Source organism: Lemur catta, chromosome 5, assembly GCF_020740605.2.
Source record: "Lemur catta isolate mLemCat1 chromosome 5, mLemCat1.pri, whole genome shotgun sequence".
NCBI lineage: Eukaryota > Metazoa > Chordata > Mammalia > Primates > Lemuridae > Lemur > Lemur catta.
The window spans coordinates 30,125,432-30,148,951 of NC_059132.1; the positions used below are offsets into that span (position 1 = coordinate 30,125,432).

The 23,520-nt window shown below is 53.0% G+C and overlaps 2 protein-coding genes across 11 annotated transcripts in view; both read right to left on the reverse strand.

The window, feature by feature from the left end:
* Nucleotides 1-943: 943 nt before the first annotated feature.
* On the reverse strand, nucleotides 944-15,356 carry MYOZ3 (myozenin 3). Its single transcript, XM_045552699.1, has 7 exons — nucleotides 15,199-15,356; nucleotides 13,345-13,406; nucleotides 7,848-8,002; nucleotides 6,963-7,022; nucleotides 6,725-6,860; nucleotides 6,132-6,294; nucleotides 944-3,375 (listed from the first exon to the last, which is right to left on the reverse strand). The coding sequence occupies exons 2-7, from the start codon at nucleotides 13,403-13,405 to the stop codon at nucleotides 3,207-3,209; spliced, it is 744 nt and encodes a 247-aa protein (XP_045408655.1). The 5' UTR covers nucleotide 13,406; nucleotides 15,199-15,356; the 3' UTR covers nucleotides 944-3,206.
* Nucleotides 15,357-17,040: 1,684 nt separating this feature from the next.
* Nucleotides 17,041-23,520, reverse strand: part of SYNPO (synaptopodin) — a 36,991-nt gene continuing 30,511 nt past the window's right edge. For all 10 annotated transcript variants that reach the window (XM_045551368.1, XM_045551373.1, XM_045551376.1 and 7 more), the window contains exon 3: nucleotides 17,041-19,747. In XM_045551368.1, coding sequence (XP_045407324.1) covers nucleotides 19,079-19,747 — 669 coding nt within the window. In that variant the 3' untranslated portion in view covers nucleotides 17,041-19,078. The remainder of the gene's footprint in view (nucleotides 19,748-23,520) is intronic.

The window sequence follows — 23,520 nt, forward strand, 5'->3', positions numbered from 1 at the left end:
TCTGCCTTTAAAAAAAAAAGATTTAAAAATTAATTTAGAAGCACTTGGACATTTTCTTTTATTGCTACTAATACCAAATGTGAAGCAACGTAGGGTCCTCCCAAGTATTTTTGCACCCTTTTGTGTGTTTATTTTGTTTGCCTACTTTTGAGCATGTAAAGGATTTTCAGCCTATTTGTGAATGAGATGTGAATCTTATAGGTAGCATTTTCATAACTGCTAGATTTATACCAGTGATTTATATCTCTACATGTGCATACGTATATAAGTATATGACTGTGCATTCTTTTTTGGAGAAGAGATTATAATATTTGTGCTTTGGTTATGGATTTTTTAAAAACACATGAACCAACATAAAAAATTGAAGTATAGAATAAGTGCTCAATTCATCTTTTTTTTTTTAAGTAATTTTTCCAGTTACCCTAGAAGCATTTTATGTGCCCTTCACTTCACAAACCCTTCCCACTTCCCAAAGTTATCTCTACTCTGACTTTTATATGAAGTCTTTCCTTGAGTCAGTGGACATACTTGTGTTTATCTGCCTTCCTTTGCTTACCACTGTGTTTCTGAGATGCACCCACACTGTTGCATGAAACTGTAGTCCATTCATGCTCATCGTTGCTATGTCTGATGTCAGGTTTCTCAATATTTTGACTATTCTTAGTCCTTTTCATTTCCGTATCACTGTATAATTTAATTTATAGAAAGAACAAAAACAGGCGAAAGTATAGAGTTTTATAGGAAGGACTTCTTAGGCCCCTAAACCACACAAAAGGTTAATGACTTGCTTTTTCAGGATGCAAATTTGTTGGTGAATAAAGCAGCAAGATACAAAATAATACATATTGTATAATTCCTTTAAGATGAATTGCATGTATACCTATGCATCTATACACACATACATATTTATCCAAATAATCCTAGAATTCTAGAAGGAGCGACTGTCACCAGAGGTTCCCCTCTGGAATGTGGGAATGGGGCAGAACGCAGGAGGGCCGGGAGGTGTGTGTATGTGCACGGGAGGGGTTATATGGGCAGGTACTTTCACATTTTATTTCTTGTTTGTTACTTTTTATTTTTACAATAAGCATTTTTTTTTTCTTTTTCACAACATCAGCAAAAGTCACATCAGAAGAAGAAAGAAAGAAGGATCCGCTTTGGGTGCAGCAGTGTCCCCTCCAGGCTCCCGTCCGCACCTGGCAGCCGCAGTTTCCTCCCAGAGCACAGCAGACAACCCAAGGCAGGCCGGGTCCTCTCTTCCCCTCTTCAGACACTTTAATGTTGGTCTCCAGCTCATGGAAAGCCCAAAGGGGCTTTAAAGGCAGCCCCCAAATTCAGGAGAACACATGGATAGCAGCAATTCTAAGAGTCAGGCTGCTGGTCTCTTGGGACCCAGAAGGGGCGTGAAACTTCAGAACAAAAGGAAAAGGCAACCGCTAGGCCACCCACCCTGGGGAGCAGGACCGGCTGGGACTTCCTGGTCTCCCCGAGAGCAAATCAGGGAGGAGACAGAGGGAGGCAAGGGGGAAAGAGGCGATTCACGCCCACAGGGAGCCCCACGGCGGCCACAGGCTCTCCTGCAGGCTTCAGCTGTCCCAGCCCCCAGTGACACCCCAGCAGCCTGCTTCTCAAGCTCCGCCCGAGGCAAAAACATCTTTTCCAGCCCAGAGCAGCAGCTGCATGAAACCTAACATGGACTGAGCCCTTAGCGTGAATGCGCCCTGCATTGTGCTCCCAACAACCCTACAAAGGAGACTCCAGACTTGCCTTCATCTCACAAATGGAGAAATGGTGGCCCAGAGACGAGCAATGACTCGCTCCAGCCCATGTGGCAGCGGCAGAGTCACAACCCTTCCCATCCAGCGCCTGACTTCTAAACCCCAAGGCAGGGCACCAGGCGGCTCCAGAGTGAGTGGGCGTGGCCTGACCACCCAGGGCAGTGAAGAGACAGCCGCTGGAGTCAGACACAGTCCCGTTTTGACCCTACCCCTGGACAGGTCACTTCTCCCTCTTGAGCCTGGATATCCACGTCTGTAAAATCGCTTTCTCTCAAGGTGGCACTGAGAATTAGAAATAAGATATGTAGAGAACCTACTACCAGCCCAGCCACTGAGGCACTAAATAGAAAGCAGCTGTCACCACCACCACCATCGTCATCACCATCATCACTGGAACTAAGGGGCCTGCTCAGAATGGAGGGTGGAAAGAAGTCTTAATAAGGGCCCCCCTTTGCACCTGTCCTGTAAGTGCCTGGTGGGTGGCCCCTCTGTCCAGCCCCATGGCCTCATCCCTTGCAGATGTTCGGCCTCTGGCATTACTCTTCTCCAATCTGTGCCCCACACAGGAACCAGCAAGACGCATCACTAAAACCTCCATTTCCTTAGTAAAACCTGCTCACTCTGACCCTCACCGACTCCTCTAACACAGCCTTCTCCCTTCTCCAGCGCACCCCATGCCCGTGCTCAATCCCACACCTTTGCACGTACCGGTCCACTCTCCAGGAATGCTCTCCCCACTGCACCCTCTTCTCCTAATGGACTCACTCCTCCTCCAAGGTCCTGCTCAAATCCTCTGGGAAGTTGCTGGAACCCTACCCCACACCTAGAGTTAGGGACCCCTTCCTCTGCCCCATGGCACTGTGCTCCTCAGTTGTCAATTAGCAAGCTTTCGGGAGACTAAGATGACTCACTGCTTTATAAATCTGTCTTCCCTACTATCTTTGCTTCCTCGGGGCCTGGGCCTGGCACAGTGTCTAGCACAAATCAGTGCTTAGTAAATGTTTAGAGCATGAATAGATGAAGACCAACTGCATCTTAGAGGTCTAATAATAGAATATCCTTCTAACCATCAGAGTTATTCACGTAAAGATGGGCTGCCAGTGAGCACCCTGTCGCTGGGGGAGTGTAAGCTGCGGGATTCCTAAAGACACAAACCACGGGCAAGTTACACTGGAATCACCTGGGGCACTGCCATTAATAGGGACTGCAAGTCTGGGGCAGGTCAGAATCTGTATTACGAAAAACTTTCCCAAGTAATTTCAAAGCACACTCACTTTGGGGGCACTACTCAACTTTGTGACCTCTGAGGCCATTTGCAACAAGGTTTGGAGAGCCAAGGCCCTTCATAACCTGTGAAGTACTGTCCACAAGTTGGATCCAGATGTTACCAGAACCCTGAGACTGGGGAACTGAAGATTCAGGCTGGGCCTACAGCTCCTCAGACTCCGGGAGGTTGCGGACCCAGCCCTGGGCCACTCTGTTGAAGCTGGGTCTGAGGCGGAGGAGTTCCAAGCCACTGAGGAGCTCTGGGACGAAGGGGGTGCCTGCCCTGGGAACGGTGTCCCCCACAAACGGTCCTCCGAACGGCACCGGGGTCCTGGGGAAAGAGCAGCAGGAGAGGTAGGCTGTGCGGGAGAGGGATGGCAGAACACTGACATGCAGATCACCTTGTGTGGGCCCCTCCCTGCCTCTCTCTGGGCCTCAGTTTCCCCATCTCTACAGCAAGGTTTTGTACCATCTTTACCAGGTTTCTCCAGCTCTGCCCATTCCCAAGTCTGCCCCTAGTGGGGATGGCCTGTTGACACTTTCAGAGTTAGAATTGGCTTGTCCTAGCCAAAACTCTGGGCTCCCCCAAGGAAGCTCCAGAAGGGAGTAGATTTGGACATAGCGTTTTCCTTCCTCTCCTCACCTCCCCTTAGAACAACAGACATCCCCCCCACGGGACTGGCACAGGGAAACAGTTTGATAATGGGGCAAAGGTGGTGAGGTGGAGGGGGGAAAGTTTCATTCCTGTGCTTCTGGTCAGAGGGTACACTGTAAATTACTGCTGCTACCTTGGGAGGCTGAGGCAGGAGGATCACTGAAGCCAGGAGTTTGAGGCTGCAGTGAGCTACAATGACACCACTGCACTGTAGCCCGGGGACAGAGTAAGATCCTGTCTCCAAGAAAAAAAAAAACAAATACACACACACACACCCCAGTGCCCTATCACCTACAGGCAGCAGTCCCCAACCTTTTTGGCACCAGAGACTGGTTTCATGGAAGACAATTTTTCCACTGACCGAGGGCAGAGGGGTGGGCTATCGTGGGTAGGGGAGGTGGTGCAGAGCTCGGGTGGTGACACACCGCCAGTTTCCTAACAGGCCACGGACGGGTACTGGGCTGTGGCCCCGGGATGGGGGACCGCAGCCTATAGGCATGCAGCTGCCAGTACAAAATGTTCTAAAAACACACAGGCCAACTTGAAACAGTGCTACCTTTGGGAAGGCAATCGGGATTGAAGGATGGGAAACCAAGGGGCCCCACCTTCATTTGTATTGGCCTAATTTTTTTAAAAAAAGAATCTATGTATGTGATTTTCATACTATTTCTTAACTGTAAGAAAAATGAAAGCATTGCTTGCATTGGATTTTTCCTGCAGCCTGGGACCAGTCGGAAGAAGAGAGTGCTCGCCTCTGGGGTGGAAAGGCAAAGCTTGCGCCAGGGCCTGCCTGGGCTCCGGCCAGGAAACCATTTCTGCCTGGACCACCCCAGCTGTGGCGGCAACAGCCAGGCCTCGCGGGAACAGGCTGGGCGGTGGCCAAGCCAAGCAGGCCTCCCAGTCAGGCCCTTGACTGGGATCCCGAAGCCCTGCATTCCGAGCGCAGCTTGGCTACCAAAACTGCTGTTTCTCTTCTCTATGCCTCAGTTGCTCTTTCTGCCCCAGAAGAGCTCAGGGCTCCCTAAGGCCCTCCTTCTGCTGGTGGGAGTGTGCCTCAGCCTGTCACGTCTAAGGCACGAGGGCGGGAGATACAACCTGACTCAGCCAGCCTGCAGCTGCCTGCCAGGACTGAATGTCTGCTGGGCGGGCAGGCTCCGAGGGCCCGGAGGAGACAGGGCAGTCCTGCCTGGCGGGGCCTCCAGGATGTCTGCCAGGGGCTTGTGGCTCACACGGTGCCTACTGGGCCTCCCTGGTATTCAGCCGTGCGAGGGCAGTTACATCTCTCTTGAGCCACCTCTCCGCAAGGCCCATCACCCCCAGTGCCTTCGGCCCTTCCCCAGAAGGCCTGGGCCCTGGCACCCACCCATCTGTCTCCATTACACAGACACGGTCTCCACGTGTGGTCTGAGCAGGTGCCAGAGGAGCTGGACCGTGGCCTCCTCTCTGTGGACTCCCCCTTTCCTGCCTTAAAGCAGCCCCGCCAGAGGAGCGCACTCAGAAATAGCATCAGACGGAGGAAGCCAACTGCCACTGAAACGTATCCCCCAGCGCCAAGCTCCCGTCTTCGCTCCCAGGGTTTGTTTGGGGGCCCCCAGTGCAGAATGTTAAATTTATCCCTTTCACCTTCTCCTCTGTTAGCTTTTCTAATTATCGTTTCAGCCTGTAAATAATAACAAAAGCTACTGTTTATTGACAGCTTATACTTCCCAGAAATGGCCTATGGCTCCTCATGTCATCTCCACAGCAATCTTATAAAGTCGTTACCATAAAAGCCTCTTTTTACAGGTGGAGCAGTGAGGGTTCAGAGAGGTTAAGTCACTTGCCCAAGGTCACACAGCTAGGCCTGCAGGTGGAGGCCCCACGCGCTAAACCAGCCTAAGCGTCTTCTCTGTGGCCCTCCCTTCTGGCGTCCAGTGTCTTGCTGGCTCTCCTTGCTTTGGGGCAGCCGCAAAGCCATCTTCTAGACCATTGGTGAAAGTAAGAAAAGGCCGGGCTGGCTTGGAACTGGTAAGATTTGGAGACCCCTCAGGGAAGGACGCAAACCTAGATGTCCATCAAAGAGGTGGCACACAGCAGTTACAGGACACCGGGTTCTGGGGTCAGACAAACCCAGACTTGACTCCAGCCCTACTGCTGCTTCCTTGTCCTGTGACTTTGGGCAGGTGTTCATCTCTTATCTGCAGAAGAGGAAAGCCGTAGTGCCTGCCCTACACTATCGTGGTGCATTCACCGTTCATTCCTCCTACATTTATTGAGCACCTACTAGGTGCTGAGGCACTGTTCTAGCAAGAGCTCAATAAATGTATAGGAGGCGCTCAGGATGGAGCCTGGCACCCACACAGTGCTCGGGAATGCACCCGGGCTGCTGCGGTGGCTGCGGCTGGCTGCCCGAGCCCTCCCGGCCTCTCTCCCAGCTGCCCGCCCTGCCTTACTTGTTGAAATTTCGGTAGTCCGCGGGGCTGGGGGTGTGACTTGGGCCGTTGCTCAGGTAGTCCCGGTAGCTGATGAACTCCTGCCACGGGCAGCGGTAGCCCTTGGGGATGGCGGTGTGGTTGAACTTCTCCGGCGGGACGCCTTTCAGGGGCTCAGCGTAGCCTGGGGGCGGGACGGCGGGCGCTGGGGGCGGGCGGACCGGGGTGCCCCTGCGGTGTCCCGCTCAGCCCCTCTCCCACCCCCACCCCGCGGACGTGGTTGGGGAGGGAACATCGGGGTTAGGCAAGAGGAGTAGGGGGACGGGATGCCAAAGTCGCTCCAGCAAGGGGGACCCTTCCCCATCCCAGGAAACAAGGAGGACTGGAGCAAGGGACCCGCGAGTCCGGGGCGCGGGTTCAGTCTTGGCTCGGACTCGGACTCGCTGCGTGACCTCGGGCTGGTGTGTGGCTCTGTGAAGCGGGGGGTGTGTGTGTGCGTGTGTGCGCGCGTGCTGGGCAAGCGGTGGTGGACCCGCCGCTCTCCGAGAGCTCTTCCTGGCCCGACCCCCGCCCCAGCCCCCAGCCCTGGGCCCCAGGCCCGGGAGGCCACTCACCCGGCGCCAGCGCGCTGGGGCTGCGGGCGCGCTCCGCGGGGGCAGCTGCAAAGTGGGCGTCCTGGGGACCCCCGGACGAGGCCGGCAAGATGTGGAGCTCCGAGCGGTAGTTCTGGCCCTCGGGGCCATCGGCAACCTGGGCACAGGGGCGGGCGCTCAGAGGCCGCGGGTGGCCGCCCTTGAGCCGCCCGCCCCTTCTCCCGCGCCTCCCCTCCGGTGGGGTCTGCTCCGCGCTCACCGTCCCAGCCTCCGGCGCCGCTGCTCGGGTCACCTTCCCCTTGGCGCTTCCAGCCAGCATCTGGGGGGAGGGGGCAAGTAAACCGCAGGGAGGATCAGGGGGCCAGGGCTCTCCCTCCACCAAAAAAGGGGAAAGACAAAATCCTAGCGCCCACCTCCAAGGGATGTTGGAAGGATGCGTTAATAGTTTACAGCGTTACGCCCAATGTGTGGGACAGAGAAATACTCTATATACGCTCATTGCTTTTGTATGATAATATTGAGTCTGGGCAAGATACTTAACTTCCCTGAGCCTCAGTTTCTTTCTCTGTATGATGATGATGATGATGATATCTACCTCGTAGGGTTCTACCAGCGTTAATGAGACCACAGGTGTAAGGTGGTTAGCTAGCAGTGTCAGGCACATAGCAAAGGTGGGTGTTTTGCCATCTTTATTCTTCTGCCTCATCACTCTCTGTCACCTGCTGTCTAGCCCAGAAATTGAGTGGGGTATGAACGGAATACTCCAGACTTCCCTGGAAGTACCCGAAGCTGCCCGCTGCCTTTCTGAAGCCTGGGGAAAACCATTCTTGCTGCTTTCTCTACTAGAAGATTTTTCCATGGCTTTTCCTTCTTCCAGTAGAAAGAAGAAAAAAAGGCATTCATTTTCTGTCTTAGAAAAAGCTCAAGTCTGAACTAGATCCTGCCTGCTGCGGATTTAGCCCAGAGTACATGACTAGTCTTCAGCTTGGTTTGTGGGTGCCAGAGTCCCTTCACACAGCAAAGCAGGGGCTCAGTCTGCCGGAAACATCACAGTCTTCAGCCTGGCTCGCTGTTCGGCTTTAGGCTAGCCAATGGCTCTCTCTGGGCCTCAGTTTCCCCAGGAGGACGATGGAGGCTTACTCACCGCCCGCTGACTTTCCGCCAACTCAAACGTGAACTTTTGCACACGGCGCTGCCTCTTCTGGAAGAGGAGGGACCCTCGGTTGTTGCGCAGTGACAGCTCCTCTATCATCAGGTCCTGGGGCACGCTCAGCTTCTTGCCCAGGTCCAGTGAGGGCACTGCCGGGAGAGGCCAGAGCGAGCTCTCACCACCCAAACCCCGAGGCACCTCATCACAGCGTCCCACGCTGTGTGTAAGAATGCCTTATGCACTTTCTCCCCACACTTGTCGATGCTGGGTGTCACCATGTTTTGGAATATTTGCCCATCTGATGAGCAAAAATGACACCTCAGAGTTGAACTTGCATGTGTTTGATACTCAATGAAATCGCGCCCTGTTTCAGAAGTTCTTTGGCAATTTGCATTTATTTCATGAATTCCTGTGCAGCTCTTTGCCCTTAGTGGTGGAGGTAGTGAGAAATGATCAGATTCGAGATATCTTTAAAGCTAATCCATGAGAATGGGGTACGAGAGAGAGGAGTAGGGGGTGACTGCAAGGCGTCTGGCCTGAGCCTCTGGAAGGATGGAGCAGCCACTCACTGAGACGAAGCCCGAGGGAGGAGCAAGTTTGGGGAAAGATCGGGAGTTCAGTTGTAGATCTGTTCTTTTAGTTTTAAAATAGTCTTTATTATTATAAAAAGCAGCATATATGTGCATTGAGGAAAGTCAGAAAATACAGATGGAAAGAAAAGAGAAAAATACAATTATTTCTCACCCAGAGATCACCACTGTTAATGCCTTAGTGTATGTACTTCTGTATCTTTTTCAATGACTATATATTCACATATGAGTTTTTAACCAAAATGAAATCGTAGCATACATGCTTTGTAGCTAGTTTTTATTAATAGTACTTAAAGATCTTCACTTGTCCAAGTGAACACATTTTTGTTTTATCCAATGTCCAGTCCTTATTCGAACTCTCCTCCTTGTCTCCCAGATTGGGCATGTTAAGTTTGAGAAGCCTTGGACACACCCAGGTGGGGAGGCTGAGGGGGCTGGATGTGCACATCTGACAGTCAGGAGAGAAAACTGACCTGGAGATAAAAATTTGGGCATCAGGAGCTTATAAATGGAATTTGCTGTTGTTGTTGTTTTTCAATGAAAAACATTACATTGAATTCTTATCTCATAGTTAGGACTAGTCCTTACAGCTGTTGAGAGGATCTCCAGAGTTGAAGACTGTCCTTAGTAGCTTGGAACCCACCCCTATCCTTTGTGCTTCCTCCGCAGCAGAACGCACGCTTTTACATTTGACCACCAAGCGAAGCCTTTTGGAGGATGGGAGGGGCAGAATGGTGAGGACCGTGGCAGGAGAGAGCTCTGTGTGGGCAGCACAGCCTGCGTTGCCCATCGCTAAAATCAGATACGCCGAGGTTCCTGTTCCAGCTGCGTAATGGTATTTAAACTGGGAGGCTGGATGAGACTTGAAGAAATGAGAGGAGATGAAGACAGCCACAGCCTGAGCCCTGCAGCCTCCGACATTTAGAAGATCCAGGCCTAGAACCTGGGAAGGAGCAGCCAGTGAGGTAGAAGGACACTGAAGAGGACGCTGTCCTGGGAACGAATGATGAAAGCATTTCGGGGACGATGGAGAGACCAAGGGAGTCAAACGCTGTTGATATGTGCAGTAAGATGAGCGCTGAAAGTCGCCTATTCTATTTAGTAACATGGGCTCATTGGTAATCTTTAGTAAAGCGGTTTCCAGGGAGTGTTGGGGTGTGAAAGCCTGATTGGAGAGGGTTCAACAGAAAATGGACAGAGGAACAAGTTTAGCCACACGGCGAGGAAGCAATGAGCTTGATCCAGGATGCAAGACATTCTAAGGACAACTGGCCTGGTGTTTCAAACAAGTAAATGACATGGAAAAAAGGGGGAGGAGGGGTTGTTTTAGATGAAAGGAGATTTAAGAGCCATGGCAACCAAATAAAAACTGTGGCCCTTGTTTGGATCCTGAAACTAGAAAATTGGAGAAAGTTGAATACGGGACTGCTTATTAAATGGTATTAAATCATTACTGCTAATTTTGTTCAGTGTGCTAATATCTTTGTAGCATGTAAGGAAATGTCCTTTTTATTATTTATTGTTGATGCATTCTGAAGATTTTGGGGGATGAAATGACATGCTCTTTGGTATTCGCCTTGGAATTTAGGAACAAGGAAGGGGCTGTGGGGATTTGTACTCTCTACTTTGTGTATGTTTGGAAATTGACATAATAAAATGTTAAAAAGAGAGAAAGAGAAAATGGGAAGAAAAATATAAACAACTGCTTGCAAGAGTTGTGCTTTAAAGCAGTGGTCCCCAACCTTTTTGGCACCAGGGACCAGTTTCATGGAAGACAATTTTTCCACGGACCGGGGTTGGGGGAATGGTTTCGGGACGATTCGGACACATTCCATGTACTGTGCATTTTATTTCTATTATTATTACATTGTAATATATGATGAAATAATTATACAACTCACCATAGGTTGGGGACCCCTGCTTTAAAGGACTGTAGCTGGAGGCAGCTATGGACTTAAGAGGGGGTTGTTTGTTTGTTTGGAAAGAGGGAGAAACAACAGCATGTGTGCTAGCTGATGGGAACATTTGACAAGGAGAATTGCTGAAGGAGTGTCCTTGAGCATGAGCGACAGGAGGTAGGGTGGACCATGCCCAGCCAGAAGGGGTTGGCACCAGACAGACGTGAGGAGCGTTCATCCACCGTATCAAGAAGGAAAATCGCAAACACAGGCACAGGTGCAGGGAGGCAGACAGACGTGGTGGAGGGTCTTGCAGAAATTCTCTTCTAGTTATTCCATTTTTCTCAGGGAAATAAGCAGCAAAGTCATTAGCTGAAAACGAGGACGTGCGAGGAGTATTGGAGGTTTGAGGGGAGAGGAGGGGCTGGCCAAAGTCATCTAAGAGAGTAGTAGTAGGGGAGGGCGAACGGACTAGGGAGATGGACAGGGCTGCCAGGCAGCACTGAAGGTCGTTCAGGTGCCATGAATCATTCCATTCATGGAATCCTGAACTGCTGTTCAAAATAGGAGGTTGGGTTTTTTAATTCTTTCACCAAATATATAAAGAGGTACATGCCAAGATCACAAAGAAATCCACTTTAGGTTAATTGGGGAGAAAAGTAAGTTTCAGAAGAATATGTATTCTAAGATCCCATTTATATATTAAAAAATTGGTATACGTTTGTGCATGCATTGAAAACTCTCCAAGGAGACCTGCCAAATATTAGCAGTGACTATTTATGGGACATAGGAAGGAGGGGGGGCTGGAAATTGTTTACATTGTTCTGTTGTTAGTGTTTTTAACAAGAAGGAGTACCACCTATTTCAAAATGCGAAAGGATATTTATACCTAAATACATAATAAAGGGCCCCCAGCATTATAGTCTCAGATACTATGCAGGTAAGTTGAGTGCAATATTAAAAAAAAGAAAAAGATAAAACGTATTTGACTAAGTAATTCTATTTTGAGGAATTTATTCTTGGGGAAAAAGTTGAACAAATATGTCCAAAGGTGTATGTACAACGATGTTTATTGCAGTGGGGTTTAAAATAGTGAAAACTGGAAATCAGTCTTGTGGTGGATACTGCCCAGTGGCCTTTTATTAGCAGCTAATGGTTCCCATGGCCGCCTTTTGCAGAGAACAGCCCAGTGGAAGGGAAGCTGCCGCAGGTGGGTTGAATTCTGTGGAGCAATTCGTGCTCGAGAGCCCCCGACAGTTTCAGGCTGAACCTGGACTGCGATGAGCCCACAGCCCTGCTCAGCGATTGCCCCACCCTAAGCTGCGGTCCCTACTTCCCTTCTCCTGAGAGCACTCCCTTCAAAAGTCACTCGCACAAGACTCACTGCGCACCACCCTAAGCATCCCACCTAAGACAAGCGTCATGGCCACCATTTGGGGTCATTAAATATATATGACATGCAGGGAGCAGCAGGGAGGGAGGCTGTGAGATAAGTCATATTAGGATGGTATGCAGCTAAATGCAAAAAAAAAACCAAGCTGAAGAGCACAGCAGATAGTATTTAGTCCACATGTACATGCGTTTATATAAATATATAGATGAGAACAGAAGAGGAATTTACACAAATATGTTAACAGTGGTTCTCTCCAGACGGTTCCATCAGGAGGAACTTCCACTTTCAAAGTCATTCATGTCTGTTTTGTCTGACTTTCATTTTTTTTATTTACACCAAGTCAATGGCAAATGAATATTGTTAAAAACTTATGTATGAATATTGTATTATATTATCATATAACCACATAGTGAAGAAACAGCTCTGGAGGCAAAGAGACCCAGAGTGACGTCGCAGCTCTGCTACCTGCCAGATGTGACCCCCCTGAGCCGCAGCCTTCTCATTTCCAAATGGGGGCACTGACATCTAACATACAGAGCTGTTGTGCGTCAATATTTGAGGGTCTGTAATTAATTAGTTACTTAGACTAGAGAAAAGAGAACACATCGCCTGACTCTTCCAGTTGGAACATCAATACTCACAAAATTTTCATATTTAAGCACGCAAAATCATGGGGGGAAAAAGAAACTTGACAACAGCAAAAAGAGGCAAGAACACACAAAATAAGTTAAAAGGAGGACTCACATATAAAGTTATACAACATGATCAACTCCTTAGGACTCTAAAGGAGTCGCACTGCAGAAGGGCTCTCGGCCCAGTGTTTATCTGAGCTGCTCACTGTCCACCCGCACTCGCGTCACCTTAGTACTTGTCTAAATGGCGAAGGGACAGGCCCTATCCCAGGTGCACTGAGTCAGGATCCCTGGGGTAGATGCCAGGAATCTGTATTTTTAATCAACACCAAGTCACTATGACTCACACGAAAGTTTGAGAGCCCTGACTTAATTGAATTAATGTTTAAAATATTTGAAATGCTCTAAAGTAGACCAAATGAACAGACTCTAAAATTACACCAAGAGATTTTATGAAGTTGATAACCATGAATTTTGGATGACTTGTTCATTAGATCAGTTGGCCATTAAGTAAAATGGTTTGAGTCCACTAGGGCAGCCTGCTCTTTCACCCTGACCCACTCCCTGGGGCTGGGCCACCTGGGCCGTCCCAAGGCCTTGGGGAGGCTCAGAGTCCCAATAAGCGAGGACGAGTGTGTGGGGAGCTTGGGCCACAGGCAGGGCAGAACCTGGGACCAGGGCCCTCAGAGCTCAATTCAGGGCTGAGGTAAAGCCTTGGCTGAGGACAGGGACAGGGACAGGGCCCAGGCTGGGGCACTCAACCGCAGCTCCGGGGTCTGTGGACACAAGGGCAAGGCCCCTCCCAATGTCTTAGGAAGCTTCCAAGCCCAGGCGGTAGATTCCACAGGCTCTCCCTCACGCTGGCTTGGAACTCACATGTGTCTGCCCAGGCCTGGGGCCAGCAGGCCAGAGTGGACGCCAGTCTGGGACCGAGAAAGGTTGGAGTCTGAGGACAGCACTGGGCTGGGCCCACCTTACCTGGTCCAGCAAGGTCCCCCATGGCAGCCATCACTGGCCCCTTCTGGTCCTTGGGGATCATCCTGTGGAGGAGAGATTCACACTGATGAACCAGGCTGCTTCCACCTCCCCAGACCTCCTCCACATCCCTGTTCCACTGCCCCAGCCCTGACTGGTCTTGGCCCACCCCAACGTCACAAGCAAGGGATATCTGAATTGGATGGGCCTCTGGGGTCTCCGTACAGAGGAGGCTGGGGCCTGGGGAGCGACAGGAAGGCGCTCAAGGTTGCACAAATCGATTTCTGCGTTGCTAGGGAAGCACACTGTCTTCTGGGCTGGTTTCTAGGGCTTTCCCCAGGCCTGGCACCCTGATCAGAGGTGAGCAGGTGCCTGGGACATCTGGGGTGGGGGAGGCAGGGGTCTCAGCCTCCACTGTCATCTGCTGATCCAGGAGAGCACTAGTCAGGACCTGAGAGAGGTTGGGGCAAGGGAGCTTGGGTGGGTCTGTAGCTCCCCTGGGGTCTGCAAGGTGGGGGCTCCCCTCCCGTCCCTGGTGCTTGGCCCTGAGGCTCGAGGGCAGAGGCTGGCCCAGCAAAGTGGAGAGAACCACCGCCCGTCCTCCCTGTCTCCCCATCCCTGGGCTGCCATCCACGGTGCTCTCTTCTCCCTCACCCCTTCTCTCCCTCCTCCCCCGTTGGTATCTCATAGCACTTTCCAGGAATCTTGGAAGAGAGTTACAAATAAAATGCGGTCCAGAGCCCCAGAGAACCCCTGCAGGCCCCAAATCCAGGTTCCCTAACTTGCTCCCAGGAGAACAGGCAGAGCCCTTGAGGCCTGGTTTACTACGCCCCCCCCAGAGCCCCTCCCCTTTGCTGTGGGTTTCTTGTGCTCCTTCCTTTAGAAAATGACCTGCCTCTGTCTGTTCCACAAGGGGCCCTGGCCCGGTGGGCACTGAGCTGGGCGACATGGATTCCAACGCGTATCCCCGACTTCCTCTGTAACTATGAACATGTAGCTCTCCAGCTCTGTGCCTCAGTTTCCCCCTCTAAATCAAAGGGATCCATGGATGGGCTTCAAGGCATCTACAACTCCCCTAAAACTGTATGCAAACATGAATGTGTCTGCATGCATTTGGGGTGAGGGTCACGAGGTGATTGGGAATGCTCTGTGACCGTTTAGGATTCCACAGTCCACAGATCTGTTTCTCGATAAAAACTCCCCTTACAGAAATTCACAGATGCTGGGAATTTGCTTCTTTGTTGCTTCCCTCTACTGCCTAAAGGATCCTGAAGTCCTGAGCAGAGCCATTACCTCACCCCCACCTCCGATCCTAGCCACCCCCTCCCCATTTAATGTCGGGTAACCTAGAGCTTAGAGTTCCTCTCCTCCCAATCCAGGATCCAGGCTTCCACGGGGCCCCAGACTCCCCAGGCCCTCTGCAGGGCCCTTCCTCTGCCGGGGAAAGGTACTCTGGGAATCGGCTCATCCCCTCTGCCCGCTCCCCACGGTTCCCCGCGCTCCCCTACGATCCTGGTACCTGAGAGGATGGCACCGCAGTGGGCAGGAGGGAATGTCAGACCCTCAAGATTAACACCCCTGTCGGGAAGCTGCGAGCTGCGTGGTGCCCGTGTCGACGGTCAGCAGTCGGCGCTCAGCAAGCAGGGTGTGCCCTGCAGCCAGCTCTGGCTTCAGCTGACGAGAATCATTCCTGCCCTGTCGTGGGTCACAGCCTAATTTCAGGCTGCAATAGGAGCTGGGGCCAGACGCTAAAAGCACCAGGCCCTGGGGAAGACAGGTGCCCCGGCAGTCGGCCCTTGCAGACAGAAAGGCTCTCAAGTGTACACACGCACTCACATATGCACACACCAAAGTCACCTGGAAATGCCGAGGGTCAGCCGAGGGTGGCTTCAGCTTGTTAACTGTTTTATCCTTAGTGCCTAGTACGGTGCCTGAGAGGAATGCAATAGACATTCATTGAATGGATGGATGGACGGATGGATGAGTTGTCTCTCAGTATCTTCGCTTGACTTATCTTTTTCTTCCTTCCTTTCTTCTTTCCTGCCTGTTTTTCTTCCTTCTGCTTCCTTCCTTCCTCCTTTTCTCCCTCCCTCCCTTCTTCCACCTTCTCACATTCCCTGAGCCACACCCTAAGGACTGAAAATAAATAGGGCTGGGGCTCTGTCCTTAAGGAGCTCAGCCAGGTCAGATTCAGCCCAGTAAACAAGCTTTGGGAAATGCTCCTGGAGTGTGCAGGGGAGGGAGAGCTTCCCAGAGGAGGAGACATTCAAGTTGAGCCTTGAAGGATGAGTGGGAGTTCCCTGGGCAGAGAAGGGACACGGGCATGGCGGGCAGAGGACATGGCACGTGTAAGGATGGTAGGGGCTAGCAAGTAGAGCCAGAGCTGGTGGGACGGCAGTGCTGAGAGATGAGCCCAGACAGGTGGGCAGGGGCCGGCCCAGCAGGCTTTTCCAAAGGAAACTGTGTCTATAAAGGGCTGCTGAAAGGATTAAAGTGGTGGAATGGAGTGGTCAGATTGGCATTTTCCCAAGAAGTCTCTACTGTCATGTGGAAAATGGGTTGGAGGGGGCCAGATTGGAGACAGGAGAATTTCACTGTCACCAGGTGAGAGGTAGGGTTCCCGGGCCGGGGCAGTGACAAGAGCATGATGGTGGCGAGACGGAATGGAGGGGTATTTGGAGAGCTCGCAGGTCCTGGAGAGGGATTGTGTGGGAGGGGAGGAAAGCGAGGAGCCCCGTGCCCCTGGCTCTGGCTTGGGAGATTAAGGCAGGTAACAGAGAGGAGCAAGCAGAGGTCAGGGCAGACACTGAGTTCAGTTTTGGGTGACCTTGGTTTGAGGTGTCCGGGGACTGGCATGAGATCACCAGGAGGCAGTAGGACACTGTGCTCAGGAGAGGTTCCAGCTGATGATGAAGACTGGGTCAAGGACACACAAAATACCCCCAGGAACGGTGGACCTAGCAGGGATGCCCTGCGACCAGGGCAGGGAACACGGGTATCTGTGTGTCGGTACAGACAGGCCCGGGTGTATTTCTGACGCTCTCTCAGGACAGAAGCCTGGACCCTGCTGAGGACTGCCCTGAGCTTAGCTTCCCGCCCCTCGGGTGGGCCTGAGCTGCTAGAGAGGAAGAGGGAGGTCTGTTCCCAGAGCAGGCTCAGCCTCACCTGGAAGCTGGGCCACAGTCCCTTCTCTGGGCAAAGGACGCTCTGTCAAGAGAGGAGGACTCCTGACCTCGCTGGGGCTGCCCAGACTCACAGGCGACCTCTCATGGCGGCTTCTCTTCCTGCCCTGGAGCCTCGATACTCCATGAGGGAGCAGCTCCAGAGCACCACGCCTGATCCAGTCTGGCCCTGCCCACACTGGGGACAGTGCCCTGGGGTCTGGGCCTGGACAATAACCATCCTGAGACATTGCCTAGCGCCAAATTGCCCCCAGTCTACAGATGGGGAAGCTGAGGCCTGGAGAAGGAGTGGGCTCACCCAGGGTCACCTAGCTCATCAATGACAGGACCAGGACTTCAACCCAGGGACTTCCTCTATGGCTGCAAGTTTTTCCATTGTTCCCCCTCTCTCCTCATGGCTGCTCCTTCCCAAGCTCCCATCCACATGCCTCAAATATTCCCATCCACCAGAGTCCCGTGGGCTGCTTGGGTAGAAGGGAAGGGCCAGACAGGGCCGTAAATGACACAGGAGGCAGAAGAGTGCAGGAAGCATTTATTGAGGGCCAGAGCTGAATTCTACAGGAGGCAAGACGCAGGACACAGGCAAGCTCTAGTGGGTCAAAGGAGAGGAGGGGGAGAGGGCAGTGACAATAAGAGAACAGCCGAGACTGGTTTAGGAGCAGCAACTTTGCAAGGCTGCCTCCTGCTGGCCCTTGGGGACATAGCAGGTAGAAGTGGATCCTCTCTGCCACTGCAGCAGCCAGAGGCCTCCTCGGGTCTCTTCTCTGCTGGGAGGCCCTTAGCCCCAGTCTCCTGTGTTACAAGGGACCCTGCAGTAGGTGGGGGCTTCAGTAAATACGGTCAGTCACCATTAACTGAGCAGGAGCACCCTCTCATCTTCCCACCAACCGGACCCATGGCCCCATTCCTTAGACCCTGGGAACCCTCTGGGATCACACTGTCATTCCAGAGCACCCTATCCAACCCTGACTATCTTTCATCCTGACCCTAACTTTCCCCAGCCTCACTTGGGGGTTCCAAATCGAACATCACCCTGATGGTTGGGTAAGTCCCCAAGTCACACTCTGTCCCTCACCTTTAGCAACATCCTGGTATCCTTTCACCTACATACCTTTGATCCTTGACCAATTCCAGCTCTCTAGAGTATCCTGAAGCTGATATTCTGAACCTCTAGAAGGCACTACCAGCCACCTCTGGAAACTACAGAACTCGGCCATATTCCTCCCTGTGTCCCTCCTGGGGAATGGAATCAGAGCCACCAAAGTTTAAGGGACAGGCTAGGGCTTGCAGCCAGGCTCCCCAAGGTTGCTGGGCAGCAGGCACTAGCTAGGCCAGAGTGCAATGGGAAAGAAATGGGTGGGACAGTGTGCACTCTTCTGGGCATGATATGGACACTGGGGCTGGGATCTGAAACTGAAGAGGGGGTACTTCCTAGCAGGCCAGAGACACAGGCAGATCCTGGCCTAATCCCTCACTCAACCACCCAAGCCCATCTGCCCCAGAATTCATGCCCAGCCAATTCTCCTCCACCACCTTCCCCTACTTCCTAACACCATGGAATGCAATTCAGGACTCAGGGGTCCGTCCTCTGAGCCAATCCCACCCCCTCCTAGAACCTCCTCTAGGCATCCTGGCCACAGCTTGCATACTTCCCATAACAAGGAACTCTTTGCTTCCCTCTTTCAAATAGGCAGCCCCAAACTGATGACAATCAGAGCCACAGGCTGCATCTCTCTTCTTCTCTACCCAGCTCAGCTTTGAGCCCAGAACCTGCCATGAATGGGCCCAAAAGGACAGATGGGCTGGAGGCCCAAGTCCTGGACCTGGGGGAAATCATTGCCTTATAGCTGTCTTCTCTGGCTGCAGATAAGATGCCGTGGTTAGCCTAGGCTGGGTTGGAGAAAATAGCATGACAAAGGCCCGGGGAACATCTTCCTGCCTCTTCTCTCCAAAAGGCCAGCGAGGCACCTTGAGCTGGCCTGGGAGACCTCACTAAAGGTCACCGTGGTAAAAATAGAGCTTGTCTGGGAAGGGATGGAAAACAGCTGCTCCTGCCTGGGACTTGGTGCCAGGGAGCCGGATGGTCAAGCCAGGGCCTGGCCGTGGGACACAGGCCTAGGATCTTCTGAACACACCTCACTTGCAGAGCCAGGAGGGGAGGGAGGAGTATGGAACCCTGGATGTGACAAGTCTAAGGGCCCATATGCACAGCACCCTACCACTTCCAAGACACGTGTGTGTGTGTGTGTTGATGGGGGAGGAGTGTGGAATTTAGACGTTTGGAGATTGCCTTGGCAGAAGACACATTAAACAGATGGGAAAGCTGAGGGTCAGACGGGGGAAGGGTCTTGCCCCAGGTCACACATCCACTGAACGGCAGAGGAAGGGCTAGCACCGAAGCTTGCATGCCTCACCCATCCCCAAACCCAGTGCTCTCCTCCCCTGACCCCTTATCTCTGGGGCTGTCCAAAGAGGCCAGACCCCTTGGGTTCCCCAAGCCTGATGACTCTTCTTCGGGCTCGGCTTTCCAGGGGTTGGGGATGAGGGGTGGGGCTTTAGGTGGTGCAGGAGGCCTCAGCGGGGAGGCTGCCACGCTTGAGCCGCAGGCTGCCGTTCCAGCCGCGGGGGCAGATGTTATAGCCGAGGATGCCGGGCGACTTAGCCCCGGAGTCCTCGGAGTCGAGGGATACGTCGGAGTCCGTGGGCGAGCGGCGGTAGAGGAAGGGCCTGAGCGGCGCGGGCAGCGGGCTCCGGGGACCGGCGCAGGACGAAGGCCCGGCGGGCAGCGGGCTCCGCGGGATCGGGGCGAAAGCCCCTCCTGGCGCCGAGGCCGGGCCCGGGCGGGCGGGCTGCGGCGAGCGCATGCGCGGTGGCGGCGGCGGCGGCGGCGCCGTCGGCGGGGAGAAGGGCCGCAGGCTCTCGGCGCCCGCCGGCCGCGGGGAGGCGCTCTTGCGCCGGGCCGCGTTGATGATGTTTCGCGCCAGGAGCGCCTGCAGCTGGCGGCTCGGGGGCCGCGCCTCGGTCTCGGGTCGCAGCGGGGACACGGAGCGCTCGCTCCACGACGGGGACATGGGCGGCGGCGGCGGCAGCGGCGGGGGGCTGCTCACGCTGCTCCCGCGGCCTGGCTCCCACGGCCCCGGGCTCACCCAGCCGTCTAGGCTGCTGGGGGGCCGGGACGCGCCCGGCGTCCAGGGCGGGGAGGTGGGCAGGCTCTCGCGGCGGTCCTGGGGAGAGAGCAGAGGGGGTGGGGGCAGGCATTAGTGCTGGGGGGCGCTATACCGGGGCTTTCAGAGGGGCCGAGTATGATCTGTCCAAAATACAGAGAAGGGAAGCCACCGAGCGAAGTCAGTGAGCGCCTCCAGTGACACGCAGGTGCCCCGACCCCCAGCCCCGAACGCTTTAGGAAGCCCAGGCTGTCTGGCGTCTGCCGCCGCGTTCGGCGGGGAGGCAGACGACTGGTAGTTAAGGACGCTCGCTCTTCGCTTTGAAGACAGACTCCGTAACTTGCCGAGTGATCTTGGGCAAGTTGCTTCACCCCTCTGGGCTTCAGTTGCCTCCTCTGTAAAATGGGCTATAACAGCTACTCACCCCATAGGGTTGCTGTGAGGGTTAAATGAGATAACGCATGGAAAAGAACATTACGTATATTAGAACATCCCATGGAAAAAAAATGCTCGATCGATGTTAATTACTGTGAAGAAATACTGGAGGGATACCCGTGAAACTAACCAAAGTGCTTATCTGTCAGGAAATGGAGTGAACAGGAACAGGGTAGGTACACAGCCACAGGGGGTGGGAATAGGCTTTGTAATGTACTACCTTTTATATAAGTTTAGATTTTTGAACCATATGGATGTATTATCTATTCAAAAATTTAAAAATATTGACTATTATTAAGGTTGGATTTAGTGAAAGATCCTCTCAGCCCCAAGCGCCCTGCCATGGTCACCTCATTTTTCCTTGGAAGACCAAGCAGGGAGGAAGGACCCCTGACAAATGCGAATACAACAGGAAGCTGGGTCGGTTCCCCCAGGCAGCATACTCCCTCACTGGACTTCACAGCATGGGGAGGGGTGTGCGGCTGCGGTGAGGCCAAGAGCATGAACGGCTTTGAGGCTACAAAGCACTGTTCTGCTGTGCACTGCCATACCTGTCTCCTACCTATTTGAGGACTTTTCAGTCTACAGGGTTCATTCCCATCCTTTACCTCATTAGCCCCTCACAACAGACGGGTGATGCAGCTGGTATGATCACACCCATTTTACTAATGATGAAAATGAAGCTCAGAGGCATAAATAACAACCCAATGTATTCTGCCCCACCAGGAAATGTATGTGTGTGTGCATGCATTGTGCACCTGGTATGTGTGTGACTATCTGCTGCCCAAAGCCTACAACATGTTGAAGCAGTTTGAACTGGCTTGAAAGTGGAGTGCTTGAGAATCCAAGCCTGGCATGTATCTCCTGAACCTTCCAACTGTTCATCCAATCACATGCCAGCAAGAACCAGTCCACTTGCCTCCCAATCCAATCCAAATCCATCAGCACTCATCCATCAGAGTCCAGAGAGAGCCAGTCCATTCCATATCTCCTACCCAATCAAAATCTAGAACCATCCACAAGCTCCATTCTTTCATCCAATCAATGAGCCATAGCCAAGCCAGTCATCCTCTCATCCAATTGAGAATTGAATCCCTCCCAATCAAAAGGAAACATGTTTTCTCCAAAGAGAATGTAGCAGCTGCTAGGTAAACCCAGACTCAGAATTGGAGCCCTTTACCCTAAAGAGGAATGTTGGTCAACAGCCTGAATGGGACATTTTTCATGGGGTGGTAATGCTGGAGTGACCCTTAGAGATTTCCTGGGGACATCCAAGTTCCCAGTCATCAAGCAGAAAAGTTAAGGCTCAGTGCGGGACCCACCTCTTTTACTCCCATGGTCAGAGTTGTGTATACATGAGCCAGAGACACTGGGAGCTGCTCTGTATGTGACATGTCCCAGGAAGCTTTCTGTCCTTCCAGCTGCGGGAGGCAGACCCCAAGACTTAGGGAGAGGAGTCAGGAGGGAGGTCCCAGCCTCTGGGCCAGACGGGAAGGACTAGAGGCTGAGATCAGAGTCTCAGGGCAAAATGGGGTGGGTTCAGGCATGTCCCAATACCCGGCCACAGTGCCACCCTGAGCAGGGAGGTAGGGCCAAAAGCTCATTACCCAAGCCAGTCAACAACCACTGAGGCAGCGGAACCTGGGCTCTTCAGCCAGATGAGTAGGCTGGGTCAAGGAGGGCCATGATAGCTACTAAAAATCTCCAAAGTGTTTTTCTCTGCCTTTGGTGGCCACAGGGGAAATAGTGGGGCCAACAAGTGGAAGAGGAACAGAATTCAGCCAAGACTGTGAAACAGAATGGCCCAAGCAGAGGTTGGAATGTTGGGGGCACTGTAAGCAGCTCTTTGTCATCTGGAGAGGGGCCAGAGCCTGACCTCATGCGAACTGCCATGTCTGGGCACTGACTCTGTATGTGTCGGGGGGCGGAGGGGTACACAATGCGAAAAGGCTGCAGGACCTCAGAACTGTTCGCTTGCTGGCAGAGAGCTCAATGCACCATATAGATCCCGGAACTCCATGGAAATGCAGTGGGTCAAAATTCAGAAAGTAGCATCCCCTCCGCCCAGCACCAGCCCCAAAGCAGGGCACATGTTTGGGGTGAAGGCAGGAGCAGAGCAGAACCAGACATGGACTGTCAGAGACCAGATGGAGCTCCCAGACCACCTTCTGCAATCCTTTCACTGCACAGAAGGGGAAACTGGGCCCAGAGACGGGAAGAGGCTGTTCAAGGTCACACAGGAGTCAGGTGCACCAGTTCTCCTGACTCTCAATGGCTGTTCTTTCCTCTTCACCAGGGGCTTTCAGGGGCCAGCCAGTGACAATGACAAATGTGGGAAATGGCCAAATTTAGATAATGGGGTGGGAGGGGACCCGAGGGAACTAGAGAGTGAATGCTCTGGCTAAAGGAATTTCAATTCCACTTTTAAAAAACCCAAACAAGCCTGGACCAGAAGAGGCAGTGTGTTTTCCCCAAGATCCTCTACAGCATTTTTGGCCAAACTCTGAGGGAAGGAGAAAACAACGGAAGGCCATTTGCACAGGGTCCTGGCGCCCTGAGTGCTGTCCTGGGGAGGAGAGCGGGAGCCCTCACTTCCAAGCCAGCACACGGCTGTACCCACGGCAGACACAAGCAGCACTTCCACACACAACAGCCGAGCGGTCCCACTCCACTTCCCCAGCTAGAAATAGGAGGAGGAAGGGGGCCCTGACCTGGCGCCCAGCCTGCCCAGAAGAAAGAAAGAAGCAAGACGGTTTGAGGCAGAGTGTATTGAGAACAGGAGAGAAAACAGAATTGGGGAAAGAGCTCAGCCTGGCTGCAGGAGCTGCAGAATGGAGGGTGGGCTCTTCCATTGCTGGCCCTCAGGGGTCGGGGGTCGAAGGGAGCAGGGGGCAGAGGCTTCACTCTGTTCTGGGAGGGGCCGGGCATGAAGGGGCTGAGCTCACTCACAACTCCCCCACACATACCCCCTCGATCTGTGTGGAATGAGCTCACTGAGAAGGCACCCCCTGTTGCCATGGAGACGAGCCCAGAGCTCACGAAAACTGCAGGCTCAGCCCAGCATGGGCACCGCCTCCACCACCCCTTGCCCCGCTGGGGAGCCCAGAAATAGGGCTGGGAAAGAGAGGTGGGTGGTCCTCGGCCCCCAGCCTTGGGAAGCTTCCATCTGAATCCTGCCTCTTGTGTCTGTATTCTCTCACCCCCCACAAAGCCTGGGTAGGGGGCCTGCATCACATTCAAGGTGTCAGAGGTGGTGGGGGTCTCAGACTACCTGACTCAACACCCTCACTGTACGCATGGGGAAACTGAGACCCAAAGACATGCATGCAGTCAGTCTGTTAGAAGCCAGGTCTCTTGAGCCCCAGACTTTTCCTCAAAACCTGAAGGTCCCACCTGTC

Excerpts from the sequence above, each read along its gene's own strand:
- MYOZ3 (XM_045552699.1), bottom strand. The coding sequence starts at position 13,405 with ATGATCCCCAAGGACCAGAAGGGGCCAGTGATGGCTGCCATGGGGGAC. Across the intron at positions 7,023-7,847 it reads TGGCGGAAAGTCAGCGGGCG|ATGCTGGCTGGAAGCGCCAA; the intron begins GTGAGTAAGCCT and ends CCCTCCCCCCAG. Across the intron at positions 6,295-6,724 it reads CCCCAGCGCGCTGGCGCCGG|GCTACGCTGAGCCCCTGAAA; the intron begins GTGAGTGGCCTC and ends TCCCGCCCCCAG.